The 20057-nt window shown below is 35.0% G+C and overlaps 1 protein-coding gene across 1 annotated transcript in view; it reads left to right on the top strand.

Annotated features, from left to right (window-relative positions):
* The window catches only part of LEO1 (LEO1 homolog, Paf1/RNA polymerase II complex component), a 69478-nt gene extending 50974 nt beyond the window's left edge, over positions 1-18504 (top strand). The window contains exons 9-12 of the mRNA XM_003755938.4: positions 5900-6035; positions 8268-8454; positions 11794-11891; positions 18238-18504. Coding sequence (XP_003755986.1) covers positions 5900-6035; positions 8268-8454; positions 11794-11891; positions 18238-18339 — 523 coding nt within the window. The 3' untranslated portion in view covers positions 18340-18504. The remainder of the gene's footprint in view (positions 1-5899; positions 6036-8267; positions 8455-11793; positions 11892-18237) is intronic.
* The last annotated feature ends 1553 nt before the right edge of the window (positions 18505-20057 follow it).

The following is a 20057-nucleotide window of genomic DNA, read 5'->3' as shown; positions in this document are numbered from 1 at the left end:
TCTGAATTCAGACACAATCAGTTCTTTTTCTAGACATGGATAGCATTTTTCATAATAAGTTCTTCAAAGTTGTCCTGGATCATTGTATTTCTGAGAATAGCAAAGTCATTCATTCATCTTACATCTGTTTATTTGTACACAGGACATTTCATTTTACTTGAGTTCATGAAAGTCTTTCCAGGTTTTTCTGAGAGCATTCTGTTCATTTTTTAAAAAATAATAGCTTTTTATTTTTCAATTACTTGCTGCAAATATAGTTTTCAATATTCAACCTTGCAAAATCTTGTGTTCCATATTTTTCTCCCTTCCTTCCTACTTCCCCTGGCCCTGGACAGTAAGTAATCCATTGTAGGTTAAATATGTGAAATTCTTCTAAACATATTTCCATATTTATCGTTCTACACACAAAAAAATCAGATCAAAGGGGGGGGGGGGGAAGGAAAAAAACAAGCAAGCAAAAACAAAAAGTGAAAATATTTTCTTATGATCCACACTTGGTCCCCCATAGTTTTCTCTCTAGATATAGTTGTCTCTCCTCATCACAAGCCTTATTGGAATTGGCCTGAACCACTTCATTCATTAAAAAGAGCCAAGTCCATCACAGTTGATCTTCATATTATCTTGTTATTGCTGAATATAATGTTCTTTTGGTTCTGCTCACTTCACTCAGCATCATTTCACTGTAAGTCTTTCCAGGCTTTTCGAAAATCTTGCTAATAGTTTCTTATAGAAAAATAATACTCCATTGTTTTCGTATACCATACCTTATTCAGTCATGGTCCAACTGATGGGCATACACTCAGTTTCCAGTTCCTTGTCACTACAAAAAGTGGTACTGCAAACATTTTTGCACGTGTGGGTTGTTTTCCCTTTTTTTTGTGATCTATTTGAGATACAGACCCAATAGCTGCTCATCATTTCTGAAAGCACAATAGCATTATATCATCATCATATACCATAGTTTATTTAGCCATTTCCCCAGTTGATGGGCATCTCCTCAATTTCCAATTCTTTGCTCTCAGAAAAGAACTGCTATAAATGTTTTTTTTTTTTTTTTTTTTTTTTTACTTATAGGTCCTTTTCCTTTTTTAAAAAATTTTTTTATTATTACAGCGTTTTGTTTACAAAACATATTCATGGGTAATTTTTCAGCATTGACTCTTGCAAAACCTTCTATTCCAACTTTTCCCCTCCTTCACCCCACCCCACCAATACATGTTAAATATGTTAAAAATATATGTTAAATCTAATATATGTATACATATTTATACAGTTATCTTGCTGCACAAGAAAAATCAGATCTAGAAAGAAAGAAAAAACCTGAGAAAGAAAACAAAAATGCAAGCAGACAATAACAGAAAGAGTGGAACTGCTCTGTTGTGGCCCACACTCATTTCCCATAGTCCTCTCTCTGGGTTTAGATGACTCTCATCATTACTGAACAATTGAAATGGGTTTGAATCATCTCATTGTTAAAGAGAGCCATGTTAATCAGAAGTGATCATCGTATAATTTTGTTGTTGCTGTGTATAATGGATCTCCTGGTTCTGCTCATTTCACTTGGCATCAATTCATGTTAGTCTCTCCAGGCCTCTCTGAAATCATCCTGCTGATCATTCTTACAGAACAATAATATTCTATAACATTCATATATCATAATTTATTCAGCCATTCTCCAATTGATGGGCATCCATTCAATTTCTAGTTTTTTGCTACTACAAAAAGGGCACATTTTGGTCTTTTTCCCTCCTTTAAGATCTTTTTTTGGGATATAAGCCCAGTAGTAGCACTGCTGGATCAAAGGGTGTGCACAGTTTGATAACTTTATGAGCCTAGTTCCCAACTGCTCTCCAGAATGGTTGGATTCGTTCACAATTCCACCAACAATGTATTAGTGTCCCATTTTTCTCACATCCCCTCCAACATTCAGCATTATTTTTCCTGTCATCCTAGCCAATCTGACAAGTGTGTAAAGGTATCTCAGAGTTGTCTTAATTTGCATTTCTCTGATCAATAATGATTTGGAGTACCTTTTCATATGACTAGAAATAGTTTCAATTTCTTCATCTGAAAATTGTCTGTTCATATTCATCCTTTGACCATTTATCAATGGGAGAATGGTTTGATTTCTTATAAATTTGAGTTACTTCTCTATATATTTTAGAAATGAGGCCTTTATCAGAACCTTTGCATATAAAACTGTTTTCCTAGTTTATTGCTTCCCTTCTACTCTTGTCTGCATTAGTTTTTTTTGTACAAAAACTTTTTAACTTAATATAATCAAAATTATCTATTTTGTGATCAATAATGATCTCTAGTTGTTCTTTGGTCACAAATTTCTTCTTTCTTCACAGGTCTAAGAGGTAAACTATCCCATGTTCTTCTAATCTTATTTTTTATGTCTAGATCATGAATCCATTTTGACTTTATCTTGGTATACGATGTTAAGTGTGGGTCAATACCTAGTTTCTACCATACTAGTTTCCAATTTTCCCAGCAGTTTTTGTCAAATAGTGAATTCTTATCCCAAAAGCTGGGGTCTTTGGGTTTGTCAAACACTAGATTGCTATAGTTATTGACTATTTTGTCCTGTGAACCTAACCTATTCTACTGATCAACTAGTCTATTTCTTAGCCAGTACCAAATAGTTTTGATGACCGCTGCTTTATAATATAGTTTTAGAGCTGGTACAACTAGGCTACCTTCATTTGAATTTTTTTTGCTTAGTTTCCTTGAAATTCTTGACCTTTTGTTCTTCCAGATGAAATTTTTTGTTATTTTTTTTAGGTCAGTAAACCTTCTCCCCCCCCATCTCTCTTTAAGACACATGCCAGGTGGTATTGTTAGGTCAAAAGATTTATCCCTTATTCTTAATGTTCATTTATATTAGTTGTGATATCAGTTGCCTGACAGGATTGTGAAATGGTAAAATATATTGAGAAAGAGAGTTTATTGTGGCATTAATAATTAACATTTATTATATAGCACTTTAAGGCATGTAAATTCTTGTTTGATGCACATAAAAGGAGAATGTAATACTTGGGATAATATTTCCTATCCATCATATTACTCACATATGATATGAAGACCATACTTGTGTATATTGGCAAACAAGTTTGCCTAGATCATAAAATAGTATGATAGATGATAGAATGTCAAACCTGATAGATGTGACATAGTACAGCTTTCCCGTTTTCTATTCTTTCTTCTATGGGAGCTTAACCTTTTGATCTTTCTATCCACTTATAAACATACTCTCAGATTTTTTTAATACTTTGAACTATTTCTTCTTTCATCCATTCAAAGTATTGTTTTATATCTTTCTTCTCCTTTATTTCTAAACTTCTAGAAGTAATCTATGTCTGTGGTGTCAAATTCAAATAGAAATGGATCCCTGCTGGCCCATATTGACTTAGAAAATGTCAAATCAACATTTTCTGAGTTGTGTGTTTTTTTTTGTTTTGTTTTGTTTTTTTTTGTATTTTTGTTAAACATTTTCCAATTTAAATTTGATATCTCTGTTTTATGCTATCTTATTCTCTTTGTCTTAAATTGCTTCTTTTCCGGCTTTAAATCTCATTACTGAACGAATTCTGTTCAAGGTCCCTATGACCTATTTGTCAAATGCAAGGATCCTGTCTCAATCCTCATCTTCTTTGACATTTCTATAACTTTTGATGACACTATTGAACATTTCAGCTATATCATTTGATACGGCTCTTGTATGCTCATTTTTTTCCTTTTTTGGTCCATTTTTTCTAATTACATGTAAAGCTTTTTTTTTGTTAAAATATTTTGTTTTTCGTAATTACATGTACAAACAATTTTAAATACTAGATTTAAAATTTTAAGTTCCAAATTCTCTCTCTCTCTCTCCTTTCTTATTATCTGCCCTCCAGAAGGCAGTTTGATATTGGTAATACAAGTGCAGTAATGCAAAACATAATTCCATATTATGATGTGAAAGAAAACACACACACACACACACACACACACACACACACACCAATAAAAATAGAATTAAAAAAAATATGCTTCAATCTACATTCATACTCCATCAATTTTCTCTCTCTAGAGATGGATAGCATTTTTCATGAAAAGTTCTTTAGAACTGTCTTGGATCTTTGTATTGCTAAGAACAGTTAAGTCATTTATATTTGATCATTATTGTTCTTTTTGTATATAATATTCTCCTGGTTCTGCTTATTTCACTTTGCATCAGTTCGTGTAAATCAAGGTTTTTCTGAGAGCATTTTGTTCATCATTTCTTATAGTGCAGTAATGTTCCATCATAATCAAATACCACAACTTGTTCAACCATTCCCCAAATGATGGGCATTCCCTCTATTTCCAAATCTTTGTCACCACAAATATTTTTGTATAAATGGGTCGTTTCTCTTTTTGTTTTTCATCTCTTTGAGATACAGACCAAATAATGGGTCAGAGGGTAAGCATGGTTTTATAAACCTTTGGTCACAGATCTAAATTATTCTCCAGAATATTTCAGTCAGTTCATAACTCTACTAACAGTATATTAGTAACTCGGTTTTCCCATATTGCTTCTAACATTTGTCATTTTCTTTTTCTTTCAATTAGCCAATCCGATAGGTATAAGGTAGTTCTTCCTCAGCTGTTTTTTTTTTTTGTTTGTTTGTTTGTTTGTTTGTTTTTTTAATTTAATAGCCTTTTATTTACAGGTTATATGTATGGGTAACTTTACAACATTAACAATTGCCAAACCTCTTGTTCCAGTTTTTCACCTCTTACCCCCCACCTCCTCCCCCAGATGGCAGGATGACCAGTAGATGTTAAATATATTAAAATATAAATTAGATACACAATAAGTATACATGACCAAACCGTTATTTTGCTGTACAAAAAGAATCAGACTCTGAAATATTGTACAATTAGCTTGTGAAGGAAGTCAAAAATGCAGGTGGGCATAAATATAGGGATTGGGAATTCAATGTAATGGTTTTTAGTCATCACCCAGAGTTCTTTCTCCCCCAAAGCTGTTTTAATTCATATTTCTCTAATCAATAATGATTTGGAGCATTTTTTTTATATGAATATTTTTAAAAATGGCTTTGATTACTTCACCTGAAAACTGCCTGTTTGTCGCCTTTGGCCATTTATTAATTGGAGAATAACTTTTGTATTCTGATAAATTTGATTTGGTTCTCTATATATTTGAGAAGTTAGACTTTTATTGGGGAAATTTGGTGTAAAATTCTTCCCCTTTCCCCCAGTTTTCTGTTTTCCTTTTAATTTTAGCTGCATTGGATTTGTTTGTGCAAAGCCCCTTTTATTTAATGTGATTAAAATTATCCATTTTACATTCCGTAGTAATAAATTCTTCTCTCATCCGTAGATCTGATAATATACTATTCTATGCTTCCCTAATTTCTTTATATCATCTTTTATGTACTCATTTTTTACTGGTTTTTCTTTTATCTCATTTCACTAGATTAGTGTTTTCTATTTTTGAAAGTGCTTTTCTGGGTTTACTTCTGTCCTCTCCTTTGCTGGTCTTATCTGTTATCATGGTTTCAATTCTCACCTCTATGAAGATGACTTCCAAGTCTTACTGTACATGTGCAATTCTTTATATATATTCTATAATTATCATGCTGCACAAGAAAAATTAGGTCAAAAAGGGAAAAAATTTAGAAAGAAAACAATAACAATAAAAAAGTGAGAATGCTATGTTATGATCCACAATCGGTCCCCACAGTCCTCTCTGACTATCACAAGATCATTGGAAATGGCCTGAGTCACTATATGATCAGTTTTCAAAGGCATTCATTATTTATTTATTTCAAAGGTATTTATTAAGCAGTAATACAGTTTCACTTTTTTTTTTTTTTTTTTTTTTTTTTTTTGGCTCATTTCTTGACAGACCACACTCTACAGACAGTGCCACACACAGGAAGATGACCCTGTCACTTGCTGATAGATGTTCAAAGACACAGAAAATTAGAATCTTACCCATGGCTGGCCGTGATCCAGAATGCCAGCGCACAGAAATGATTAAGGTAATTTTTTTGACTCAGGTTTTTCCTGTGATTTTATTCACTAATAGTAATATTTTTATTTACCTGCTCTTTAGTTGGCTGATGTTATGATTATTGCCTATTCATATGAGCAGAAATCTCTGAACATGGAATGAGACGAAAGGGTAGTAATAGTGACAGCACATGGTAATAAAAGAGAACTCAAGGTATATTTTAAAAATTTGATTCAGGTTTTTGCCTAGATATTTCAGCAGTAATTCACTTGCTTGTTTTAAGTTGTGTTACCATTTATATTGTAAAGTTGGATTGAAATGATAGGTATTTTTGGAGAAGAATTCAGAAAATGCTCTTTTCTTTGCAGAAGGAAGACTTTAGGTGTGAAATTATTCTGGGTGTGGAATGTCATATATTGTCACCTTGTTGCTGTTGATTGGTTTTGCTGAACTGCTTTTTACAAATACATTTTTATTCTTTGTGATTAGGTATAGTGTGTGTGTGTGTGTGTAGAGAGAGAGAAAGATAGCATGTATTTGGAAATGATGATATAAATCAAAAGATTACTAATAAATTAAAACTTTAAAACTTGGTAGAGAATCACATTAGTATAGGATGAGATAGAATTGAAACTACAAGTAGAAATTGTACTTACATGTTGGTAGTTGGAATGTGTTAATTTATGGTGGTATACTTCTCAGAATTTCAAGTTTATGGAATTCATAAAGGAGGGCATAGGTTGTCTGGAAGTGACTTCCAAGAGAGTCAGGTGGTATTGTGCTGCTAGCTTATCTTTCCTGATAAACAGAATACAGTGTTACAGACATTCTTGTTTTCAGTCTTTTTTCTTATTCTTTGCCTCTGACAAGTAAGTATGTTTATCATTCATTTTTTTTAAATAACTTTTTATTTACAAGTTATATGCATGGGTAATTTTACAGCATTGACAATTGCCAAACCTTTTGTTCCAATTTTTCCCCTCCTTTCCCCCATTCCCTCCCCCAGATGGCAGGTTGACGAATACATATCATTCATTTCTGAGCCATGTTTCCTATATAACTTCTTTCCCCTTTTTGGGAAAGGGTGTTGCAGGAGGAAGAAGAGGGAGGATCCTGTCAGCTAGATGCTATGGCATTCTGCCTTCGATCTCATTGTCAGCTTAGTTTGCTGGTTGAATCTGTTTCAGCCAAGCAAGTCATATTATCTTCTGAAATTTTGCTTTCTTGTCCTTAGGAGCAGATTCAGCAAAGCTAGGCATTTTTATAGTATCACTAGAAGCAACACATGAATTTATGGTTTTCCTTATCTGGAATTAATTATAAAATCCAGGTTCTTTGTATTTCCTAAAAGGAGGGCAGAGAACATGCAAGAATGATGGGAAAGTCCAGTACGGATCTCCTTAAAAGTGAATAGTACATTATTTTAGGAGTTTCTTTCCTTTATTTTTCAGAGTAGTTTGAGTGGAGATTTTTATCATTTAACTGGCCTTGGCTAGTCTGTTCCTGGCTCTTGAAGTTGGAATATAATCCTTTTTAAAAAATAGTTTTAAGTACAACTAAATTATACTAAATTTAAAAAAAAAGAAAATACTTTAATGTTATGAAGTTGTATTTATGTAAAATGGCTAACACTGAGGTAAAAAAGGTAAGGAAATGCCAAGGAGAAACCAATACAGTTGACTGTCTCTTACTTCTCAGGAATTCAACTACTGCAACTATTAATGAAGTGAAATTAAGGCTCCATATTGTGGTTTAATACCTACCTATGTTTCCTCTTGCCAGTGGGCCTTAGCTCTAATAAGGTCTATGACTTAAAAGATGTAGATATAATTTTCCTGAGACTTGTGATCAATTTGTAGTTTCTAGACAGATAAATATGAAAATATTAGATACTCCAGAGTGTCCAAAAATGGCCTTTCCTGCTTCAAGGAGAAAGCACAGGAGATCTTTTGTGTGTGTATGTTCAGGATTTATAGTCACACCTTGGGATACAATTAAAAACTCCAATGGAATTTGTACCTGCTAAAGAATTCCAAAATGGAATACTATGTAGGTTCTTTCAGGTCTTGACAGTAGATATATTTCATCTTACCTCTTTCCTTTTCCCTTCTATAACTAAAAAACAATAATCTTAGTATTTAGCTTAATGAACAGAAAAATGGCTTTGTAATCAAAAAAGAACTTTTAAGAGCTCAGATTAAATGAAGCTAATTATTTGTAATGTGTTGAGTCAGCTAATAATGTCTGATTTCCTTGACAGAAAGAGGAGGAACGGTTAAGAGCTTCCATTCGTAGAGAGTCTCAGCAGCGAAGAATGAGAGAGAAACAACATCAGCGAGGACTTAGTGCAAACTATTTAGAACCAGATCGTTATGATGAAGAGGATGAGGGAGAAGAATCAATTAGCCTGGCAGCTATTAAAAATAGATATAAAGGTGGCATAAGAGGTAAGTTTTTGTTTTTATTTTTAAATTTTTGTTTTCTTATTTTTTTCTTGAAGTTTTCTATTTTCAAAATATATACAAGGATAATTTTTCACCATTGACCCTTGCAAAACCTTGTATTCCACCTTCTCCCCTTTCCCTCCACTCCTTCTAGATGGCAAGTAATCCAATATATGTTAAACATGATAAAAATATATGTAAATCCAGTATAGGCATACTGGATTATTTTGCTGCACAAAAAGAATGAGTAAAGGAAAAAGAAAGGAGACAGAAAGTAAAATTGAAGCAAACAACAACAAAAGAACTGAAAATGCTATGTTGTGATCCACACTCAGTTCCCACAATGCTCTATCTGGGAGCAGATGGCTCTCAATATCACAAGATCATTGGATAAGTTTTTATTTTTAGATGAAACTAAATGGACTTAAATTTTAATTTTTTAATTGAAATTAAATTTTGACATTTTTAACTTGCACATTATAGACTCTTCCTTCTCTCTTCCTCCTTCTCTCCCTCTTCCCTTCCTCTCCCTCCCTCGCCTGGGGTCACACAGCTACTAAGTGTCAAGTATCTGAGGCTGGATTTGAACTCAAGTTTTTCAGACTCCAGGACCAGTACACTATCCTGTGTCACTAAGCTGTATCTAACCATATCTTTTTAAGGATTAGTTAATATTAAGATTGTTAATATTAATTAATATTAAGAATTAATAAACAGTTTATCTTGAGACCCAAAAAGTTCTGTAGAGAACAAACCACAGTCAGACTTCAATCTGTAATGTAATTGAGTTGGTTTATTTTGTTTGTTTTTGTTTTCAATGGCAGCACCTTCTCTCACTACTTAACTCAACAAGTATCTATTAAGCTGGCCAGATGCCAGGCAATATGCTAGACCTGGGAATGCAAATACTAAATGAAGAGTCCCTGCCCTTAAAAAGTTTTTCATTCTTTTGGAGAAAGTGACATATCCACTGTTAAGTAAATGCAGAGTATTTTTGTGAGGAGCAGGAGAGATTCTCACTAGCTAGGGATTCAGTTGTAGTTTGAGGATGATTCTCATATCTGTTTGCCCTAATGTCTCTCCTGACCTCCAGTGTTGTATTCTTTATTGCCTATGGACATCTTGAACCAAATGTCCTATCCACATTTTAAACTTGACATGTACAAAACTGTGAACTCATTTTCCTTTTTTTTTTTTTTTTTTTTTTTTAATTGCCTTTTATTTACAGGTTATATGCATGGGTAACTTTACAGCATTAACAATTGCCAAACCTCTTGTTCCAATTTTTTACCTCTTACCCCCCACCCCCTCCCCAAGATGGCAGGATGACCAGTAGATGTTAAATATATTAAAATATAAATTAGATACACAATAAGTATACATGACCAAAACATTATTTTGCTGTATAAAAAGAATCAGACTCTGAAATATTGTACAATTGGCTTGTGAAGGAAATAAAAAATGCAGGTGGGCATAAATATAGGGATTGGGAGTTCAATGTAATGGTTTTTAGTCATCTCCCAGAGTTCTTTCGTTGGGCGTAGCTGGTTCAGTTCATTACTGCTCCATTGGAAATTATTTGGTTGATCTCATTGCTGAGGATGGCCAGGTCCATCAGAACTGGTCATCATATAGTATTGTGAACTCATTTTCCATCCCAAACCTTTCCACATTCTACTCTTCCTTGTCAAAACCATCATCCTCCCAGCGATCTAGGCTTCCAACTTAGATGTTGTCCTCAACTCCTTTCTCTCATTCCCTTATTTAGTCAGTTGCTAAGTCTTGTTTATTTTTTCATAACATAAACCCCTCTGTTCTTCTAACATTGTCCTTATGAGAGTTGGTGATGAGGGCGATACCCAGACTAATGCTGCCTCCATCTTCTGATGGGTCTCCCATCTCAAGCCTTTCCAACCCTCCAGTTCACCTTTCATTCAGCTGTCAGAGTGATCTTCCTAAAGCACTGGTCTATGTCACACTCCTATTTAGTAAACTCTTAGTGGTCCCACATTACCTCCAGTATCATGTATAAGATGCTGCTTTTAAAGCCCTTTGTAATGTAATGTAATAAAGCCCTTTCTACATCTCTAGTATTATTAGAATTTATTTTGTGATCCAGTGACTCTAGCATTCTTGTTAGGCCTTAAGCAAAGGCATCCTAACAGGCTGTCCATTCCTGGAATGGTTTCCTTTACCTTTACCTGGATTACTTAATAGCCACTAAAATCACACACCATGTAAGAAGGCTTTCATTAGGTAACCTTCACTTGATCCTGTCTGTCTCTTGCTTGAACAAAGTTGTTTGTATGTTGCCTCCACCATTAGACTGTGAGATCCTTGAGGACAAGGACTGCTTTTTGCCATTCCCCAGTGCTAAATACAGTGCCTGGCACATAGGAGCTTAATGAATGCTTACTTATTAACTCGGGGAAGCCAAACTATGTTCCCTTCTACTTTTTCATTTTGAAAAGGAATAATTTTTAATTTTTATTCCACCTTCATTTCAGAAGTAAAGGTAGCTGAATTAATCAGATTCTAAGTGATTTTTAAAAGTAATAATTTTTTAAAATAGTGTTTCATTTTTCCAAATACAAGGACCTCTTTCAATAGTCACCTTTTCAAAACCTTGTATTCCAAACTTTTCTCCCCTTTTCCCTCCAAACAGCAAGCAATCCAATATGGGTTAAACATGTGCAATTCTTCTACGCATTTCCATATTTGTCATGTTGCACAAGGAAAAAGTAGTGACTCTTTTTAAAAAAAAAAGTAATGACTTTTTGTATTACTTCCTTTTTACTCCTTTGTTACTTGTGGTTCCCCTTTCTTTATACAGAATTACTGTTTATATCCATTTATTTTCCCTTGCTTACATAGAGCAATTCTGACATTCAGTTTACACCCACAAACTGGATAATTTTAATACTCCTTCCAATGTAACTTTTCCTTCAATTGGAAAGCTTTATTCAATTGGAAAATTCTTTTCTTCGGGGTATACTCTCCATAGATACCTGTGTCCCCTGCTGAAGCTCGTTCCCCATGGCTGTCACTGTCCTCCTCTGCATGCTCTCCAGTTTTGTGATTGACTTTCCTAAGTTGGTTTGCCACATTACGGATGTGGTTCTGGCCAAGGCAGTGCACCTAACAGTAAATTCCTTCTTATTCCCAAAGCTCTGCTTCAGGGTGCGGCCCAGCCTTCTTGAGCTTCTCTTAGCTGTCGTATCACAACATGGGCTCACTGAGCTTGGCTTCACCGAAACCTCCTGCTACTCTTCAGAGGACCATTTCTAGCTTTCCCTTAGAAGAGAAATGTTATGTTTTAAATGACTTCATTTTTGTTTTCAGAGGAACGAGCGAGGATCTATTCTTCTGATAGTGATGAGGGGTCAGATGATGACAGAGCACAACGATTACTTAAAGCCAAGAAACTGACCAGCGATGAGGTAAGACGCGAGGTCACCTTGTTCATTTGCAGGCAGTGCCAGCTGAGGATTTATTCTGGATGAATGTTAGAAAAGAGAGGCAGAATGCTATGGTGACGAGGCAGAGAGGTGGCCCAGTAGAGGGAGCGCTGGGCCTGGGGTTTAAACCTGCCTCTGTGATCCCAGGCAAGTCACAGAGATCTCTGCTGGCAACTGTAAGAAGGGGATAATGACCTATCAGGGTTATTAAAGGTTCAAATGAAAGTATCTGTTAAGTTTTTCTCACTGTCTGGCACAGAATTGGTTCTATATACTTAGTCAGTTCTCCCTCTTACTACCCATAGGCCTCTTTCAAAATGTGATAATTTTTTTAAAATTAAGGCTAATAGACCAAAGCTACCATGAGATGTAATATGCACAGCGGATAGCTTCAGATACTGCATCTATCAGTCATTAAAAAAGCATAACATGTTATTATAATGTGACTATTAATGAAATATTTCATATCTTGGTATTTTTTTATTTTCTAAATTTCTTATGCTATATTTTGGGCCCTTCTGAATGTCTTGAGGTTATTTTCTCATGAATTTTAAATAATTTCCAAACATGTTTTCTCTGTCAGTATTAATGTTTGTTTATCCATACCCACATAATGCTACAATTCTAGTTGAATGTCTTCATACACACGGGCCAATAGTTGATACAGGAAAGGAAAGAAAGGAAATAAGCATTTGTATATTATACCTACTATGAATCAGGCCACTATGCTAAACCCGCCCCCCCCCCTCCCTTTTTTTATAGCAATCTTATCTCATTTGAGCTAAGACAAGTGTAGAAGCAGGTGATATAGTAGGATGGAAAGAGCACTGAACTAGGAGTTCAAGGTCTTCCTTTCAAGGCACAAATCACTTAATCATTTGAATCATATACTCATCTGTAAAGTGGGGATAATAGCAACTTGGTATTCCTGCCACGGGAGATTATCATAAGAATCAAATGAGATAATGTATGTGAAAATACTTTTAAAACTATAAAGACTCAATGGTTAATGTATCTTTTTTTTTTTCCTACAGTACATATTTGGATACTGTTCTACTTCACATATATGAAATGTGCCTATTTAGTTTACCTGGTTTGTGTTCATTATAAAATGTTCATTATAAAAAGCTTAGCCCTTAGTTAAATGTGTTTTGAGAGATTTCCCATGTGGTGTAGAATTTCCACAGTCTGCCTATTTTTAGGTTATGAATTGTAGAATTTAATGTTTCCAAAAAACTGAGAAGTGACATGTTGGCAGAAATTGATGGATTGGCTTGGAACAGATTTGTTTTTCATCAGGATGAGGAAATATCCTAATGGCATATTTACAGTATGCTGAACAGTTGGCAAACAGGGCACTCATCATCTAGAGAGATGCTCTTTGGTTGATGGCAGGCAAAGACTGTGAATTAAAACTGAAAGGTAGTTTACAGCCAAATTGCCTTATTTGTAGGGCATTGGAAATCACCTTGGTCATTTTGCTATAGTTTTTTTGTAATACAAAATAAGAATTTAGGGGAAACAGCTTAAGCATTAAGTCAATCTTTTTTTATTCATACATGTGTCTATATTTTGTAGGTATGTATATTTTATAGCCATATTTTCTTTAATAAGCTCATGTTTATCTCACCAACTTTACTTTCAGTGTTACTTTAATGCTTTAATAAAGTGTTACTAAAGTGAATTTAATTAGCATGTTTAAGTATCCAATAATATGTAGAAGAGATAACCCAAATTCTATAAGGTAAAAGGGAAAGGTCTTTTGAAAGAATTCCCTTTGAGAACAACTTGGAGTCACCAGAAGAGAAAGCTTAATGGAACCCCATTGGTAAGAAGGGTTTGTAATTGGGCAGTTTAGCTTCATATGGCTCTTCTTGCAGTCAGGTTTAGGGAGCTGTGAGCAGTGTAGAATCAGTCCTAATTGAGATAAACCAGTAGAGCCCAGTCTTGCTCAGAACAGAAGTTTCAGGATTGGTTATTGTTGGGCTTCCCAGGGTTAACTTCTGTACAAACAACATCCATGTAAACTTGAATACCTCCTAGATTCTGCCCTTCTACCTATGATGTTTACAGAACAGGTTGTACTTAGTCCAGAGACTGGCATTCTTTCAAAATAACTTGCCAAGTCTCTTCATTTAAGGTTGCATGTGCCATTTAGAGTTTTAAGGGAATTTTAGTATTGTAAGGGATATCTGCATTTTAACATTTCAAAGCTTTTGAATTTAAATTAGAGTATTTAAAGAATACAGGGTTTTGGAAAATATTTAAATTTCATCCAAAATTAAACAAAAAAATTTTTAAACAAATGTTTTAACAGTTTAAAGATGGTACTTGTCCCAGGTCAGGAGGAAACAACGGCAGGTGGGAAATGAGTCACATAGCTACATTCAGTGCCAGCAAACTCCTCTCCTTTCCCCCAACCTGCATCATCCAAGCCAGTACAGAAACAGAAGGCCACCTGGCAGGATTCTCTTCAGTAGCTTTCCACTGCCACCATCTGGAAGGTTAGGGAAGATTTCTTTTTTTAGTGATTGGACCCCAAGACTCATGATTTTTCATCTTTATCTTCCCTTGATGTTTCCTTTCCTTGCAGTATCTACTGTACAAATAATCAGCCATAAAAATGGAAGTATTTGATTACACTGAGTGTCTTGGGGAACAAGCTGTCTATATAATAGCTGACTTATAGATCTCTCTTGATATGTATCACTCTAATATCTCATCTTTACTTTCTATTCTGTAATAGTAGAGGCAGAGCTATTTTCTTCAGTCCCATAGACTCACACTTTGTCTGCAGGTTGAAACTTAAACTGTTCTTCAGCAATACCTGAAACCTGGTTCACCAGAGTTAAACATAACTTCTGTCCACAGAAGTTCTCTATTCTTTTTCTGACTCAATTGGACTGGAATCAGCCTCTGATCTAGGAATGACTGGAGCCAAACAGCAGGATAGAGACAGGAGAGTCAGGACAGAAACACAAGTTTAATTCATCACAAAATGGGGAAAGTAAGCAGAAGTCCATTCTCCCCCCCCCAAGAGGGTAGGCTTATTTGCTGGGGGAAAGGCAGAGTTCATAAAAATAAAAATCACAAGTGAGCTGGACCATGACATGATCATTTTTGAGTCTTGAGTTGCTGTTCCCATGGCATAGCATTCCTGGGTCCTGTGGAAACGGTCTTCAAGTTGAATGTCTCACAGCGCAGTACAGAGCCAGCACAAATAGAAGTGCAGTACCTGGTTTGGTTCATTTGGCAATTACAGGGAACAAGGATTGTGAGCATTTCAAGAGAGGTGATAGATGGCTTTAGGCTGCAGCACATTGGCTTGCAGGTTCCTGGGAAATAGGGAGCATGAATCCCTCAGTGAACACCTGGTGCTGATCAGAGCAATGCACTTTGCCAGGCAGTGAGATCAACCAGAGTGTAAAGGATTGTTGTTACTCTTAAGCTCAGGACACAGCCTGCTTGCTGGGCCTTAGCTCTGGGAAATCTCCAAATATTTTGACAACTGGTTACTTTTAATCTGGGTGATAGTTATTATGGTGAGGAATATGTTAAATAAGCTTGCAGCTTTGAGAGAGTAATTTAGGTTGTGGTATCTCAAGAGTAAGAGATAGGAAAGGGATGAGGAAATGTTGAAAGAAATTTACCTCTGGAGATGCTCAGAAAAGGAAAGTCGTCTAAGGTGGAAAAAGTTAACAATTGATCTGAGTTTGCCTCACAATTCTAGTGACACAATTCCAGCCTACCTCCTTCTTGCCTAAAATGCCTTAAGCACTTGTATTCTTAATTGGGGAGGTGGAAAGAACTTAGCACGACTCACTGGGACTCAGGTGAGTTCTTGCCTTAGGTATTTAGAACTGTTGATGGACTATATGAATGAACAGCTTATTTTTAAACTTTCACTTCATTTTATATACTAGGAGGAGGATCCAATTAGGAAAACTCAAGTATCAATACTGATACAAGATGTGTTATTGTCCCAACTGTGTGTGTGGTTTTCAAAGCTCTTTATAAATAGCTCGATACTCCTAATAACCTTAGGAAATAGATGCTATTATTCCCACTTAACAAATGAAGAAACTTAGCAGATGTTAAGTGACTAGCCTAATACCACACAGCTAATAAATATTTGCAGGTATGATGGAAACTCCTGAATCCAGATCCATTACTCTATTTGCTATGCCATCTAGCTTGATCATTCCCCTGGCAGAAGCCTAAGTGTGCCCCCAGAGACCCTGTAGCTGCTATACCTGAGGTTCTTTGAAGAATTCCTGCTTCTGCTGAGCAAACAACAGAGTGAGGATTCATGGGATTCAAGGATAATGTAGAATCCTTTATGTAGATTTATAAGGTTGAATTCTGTACAACAAAAATTCTTACTTTTAAACAGTGATTGTTGCCAAGATGAGGTAACTCCCCTCCACCCACCCAAGGTGTGGAACATCTTGTTGTCTTCCTGTTGTCAGGCCAGATAATGTGGGCCCCATCTTCTGTAGGGATGGGCACAAGAACAGTTTGTTTTTAAGACTTTTCACATTATTTAAATGAATGAATGATTTCATATTGGTCATTCCAGGGCTTAGCATAATGCTTTTATACACGGGTGATAGGAAGTCTATTGAATTAGAAAATTGAGCTTAGAATTGGAGCCGCATTGGCACTAAGTTGTACCTAGGACTGTACACTCCTGTTTTAGGTTTGACTCTAATTTAAACATTACTTGACATGGATTTGTCCCTCATGTAGTTTTTCCTTTCTGTTTCTGTGTTACAATAGGTTCCTACCTGTAGTTGGAAAATATTCATTAGTCAATGGAAATTCTCTGAGTTCCTTGTAAAATATTAAAATAATGGGTATGGATATGTAAGAATAAACTTGTTTTTACATATATGTAGCAATTAATAAGATAGCACATAGCATTTCCTCAAACATGCTGCAGTTTATAATTGGAAAAACCCATGCAAAGAAACTATTTATCAGTATATTCAGAAATCCTTTAAAATATTCAGAAAACTGGGGCAGCGAGGTGGCGTGGTGCATAGAGCACCAGCCCTGAAGCAGAAGGACCCGAGTTCAAATGTGGTCTCTGACACTTAACACTTCCTAGCTGTGTGACTCTGGGCAAGTCACTTAACCCCAAATGCCTCAACAACAACAACAACTATATATATATATTCTGAAACTAAATACTATAAAGGCTTTGAAATCTCTTTATTCTAAAAAAATGTTAAGCATAGACAACAGATTTTTAATCTGGTAGTTCTCTATTTGCATTTGGGACCTTTTAATTCAAAATTAAATCCCAAAATACTTTTGCTTATTTTATACTTGAAGATTTTCCAAATTGATACTAACCTTTTTCATTTTTTAGTGACTGATAAGTTCTTTAAAAAATTTTAATCGATATAATATTGTTCTCATGGTACTTACATTTCCAGAAATTGGCCATCTCTTATATTTTTTTTAAAGAAGGAGAAAACATTGTTTGCCAGAACTAATAAAGAAAGGGTGTAAAGCTTGCAGAGTTCCACAACCTCCACCTTTATCTATTCTTTGGAGCCATACTTAGTCATTAAAATTCATAGAGTATGTATTTGTAAAAAAAAAAAAAAAATATATATATATATATATATATATATTAAAACAATGTATGGTTTTATGTATGTAAGTATGCATCTTTAATAAATGATAAAATTATATGTATGCCAAAGAATTGTTTTAAAATAATATATTTTATGATTTGTTGTCATTAAATGTTTTGATTTATATACTTATATAAGTTGGGATGGGTAAAAAGGGATTGCAAATGAGATCAACCAAATCATTTCCAGTGGAGCAGTAATGAACTGAACCAGCTACGCCCAGAGAAAGAACTCTGGGAGATGACTAAAAACCATTACATTGAATTCCCAATCCCTGTATTTATGCCCACCTGCGTTTTGGATTTCCTTCACAAGCTAATTGTACAATATTTCAGAGTCTGATTCTTTTTGTACAGCAAAATAACGGTTTGGTCATGTATAAAAAAAAAAAGGGGGGGGATTGCAAGTGGAAAAAGTTTTTAAGCTGCCCCCACTGTAGTGAATAGCAACCTCACCTTACTCCCAGAAAATCAAGTCACTTAATCTCTCCATGTGCCAGAAAACTATGAAAGTTATAATCCATGGATGAGCTGTCAAGCTGCATTGATGGAGGGTGGCTTCACATAGGGGAATTCCTCAAACTAATGAAATCTTAGGTCCAGGCCAAAACAGTAAAGGGTATTCACTAGAAATAACTCAGTCCATAATTGAGCTTTAAATTTATTTTACTTGTGTTCTTTTAGGAGGGTGAGACTTCTGGAAAAAGGAAAGCAGAGGATGATGACAAAGCTAATAAAAAACACAAGAAGTATGTGATCAGTGATGAAGAAGAGGAAGATGACTGAATTTCATAAAATGGAAATGCATTTTCTATGGATTGTACAGTTATTTTATAACAGATGTAACATGATGAAGTTATTTTGATTAAAATGAATTGATATGCTTTTTGTGTAATTTTAGTGTGAATAAAATTTGTTAAAGCAAATTCTCTGACTTAATAAATGAACTAGTAATCATTTCATTTTACTGTTAGGGCTGTCTACACAGAAATTTAGCACAGTCTTTTTGACTATTAATCAAAAACATTTTCATTTACGGCCTGATGGATCAGCTGCCATTGTTCTTGGAATGCCTTACTTGAAAATGACCTTTAACTTTTCAAATGTTCTTTCAGTACTTTTTCTGGCTCTTTCCTTGGCTCTTTACCATAGTTGTGTATGTGTTCTGCTCTTGAATGGTCCCTACTCCCAATGAATTTATGGTATTTTTCACCCTTGTGTCCCTGGTATGGTTAGAACTATGCCTCTGAATGTCATACTTATTTTGTTGAATTTAACTGGAAAATGGAATCATAATTTAATTAGTTCTTTGTTACTAGAAGAATTCAGATAGATAGAGGCTGGATGACAACTGGGGATACGAAAAGATGCAGTCCCTGCTCTTAACGAGCTCACAATCTAACAGGGGAAACAAGTAAATATCTAAAAATAAGCAATATCTTGGGAAAATAGGAAATAATTGAAAGGGAAAGATTTCCTATGGAAAATAGTATTTTAATTAATTGGGCCTTAAAGGAATTCATAAAAGCCTGCAAGTGGAAATGAGAAAGAACAGCATTCCAGGCAGAGGATAGCCAGAGAATGTCCAGAGTTGAGAGAGGGAGAGTCTGGATCAGAGTATATATCAGGAAGTAAGATGTAAGAAGATTGAAAAGGTAGGAGGAAGAGAGAGGGAAAGAGTGGGGGGTATGTGAGAGACTGGCTTGGACCTGTCTGTACTCAGTTTGGTGGCTGAGGACATTGGATTAGAATGGGGAGCAACTTGAGTCAGGCAGATGGCTCAACAGCAAGGGTTGGAAAATCCTTTCCACCTCCAAGATTCTAGTTTTAGCCATTTTATCCAAAATATTTTGGGATCTCAGGATCTCAGCAGTTACTGGGGCACTATAAGAAGTGATTTGAGTAGTCAGACCTTTCTTTTTTTTTTTTTTTTTTTTTTTTAAATAGCTTTTTATTTCCAAAATATATCAAAGATAGTTTTCAACATTCAGGCTTGAAAAAACTTTTCAAATTTTTCTCCCTTCCACCATCCACTCCCCATGACAGCAAATAATCCAATATATGTTAGATATGTACATTTCTTCTATACATATTTCCACAATTATGCTGGACAAGAAAAATCAGCTCAAAAAGGGGAAAAAAAATAAAACAAATGAAAGCAAACACGAAAAAAGGTGAAAATGCTATGTTGTAAACCATTCAGTTCCCACAGTCCTCTCTCTGGGTGTAGATGGTTCTCATCATCACAAGATCATTGGAACTGGCATCAATCACATAATTGTTGAAAAGAACTACGTCCATCAGAATTGATCATTATATAGTCTTGTTCCCATGTATAATCTCCTGGTTCTGCTCACTTAGCATCAGTTCTGTCTCTCTATGACTTTCTGAAATCATCCTGCTGGTTATTTCTTACAGAACAATAATATTCCATAACATTAATATACATAACTTATTCAGTCATTCTCCAATTGATGGGCATCCACTCATTTTCCAGCTTCTGG

This window comes from Sarcophilus harrisii, chromosome 2, assembly GCF_902635505.1.
Source record: "Sarcophilus harrisii chromosome 2, mSarHar1.11, whole genome shotgun sequence".
NCBI lineage: Eukaryota > Metazoa > Chordata > Mammalia > Dasyuromorphia > Dasyuridae > Sarcophilus > Sarcophilus harrisii.
This window is presented reverse-complemented; position numbering and strand designations above follow the sequence as displayed.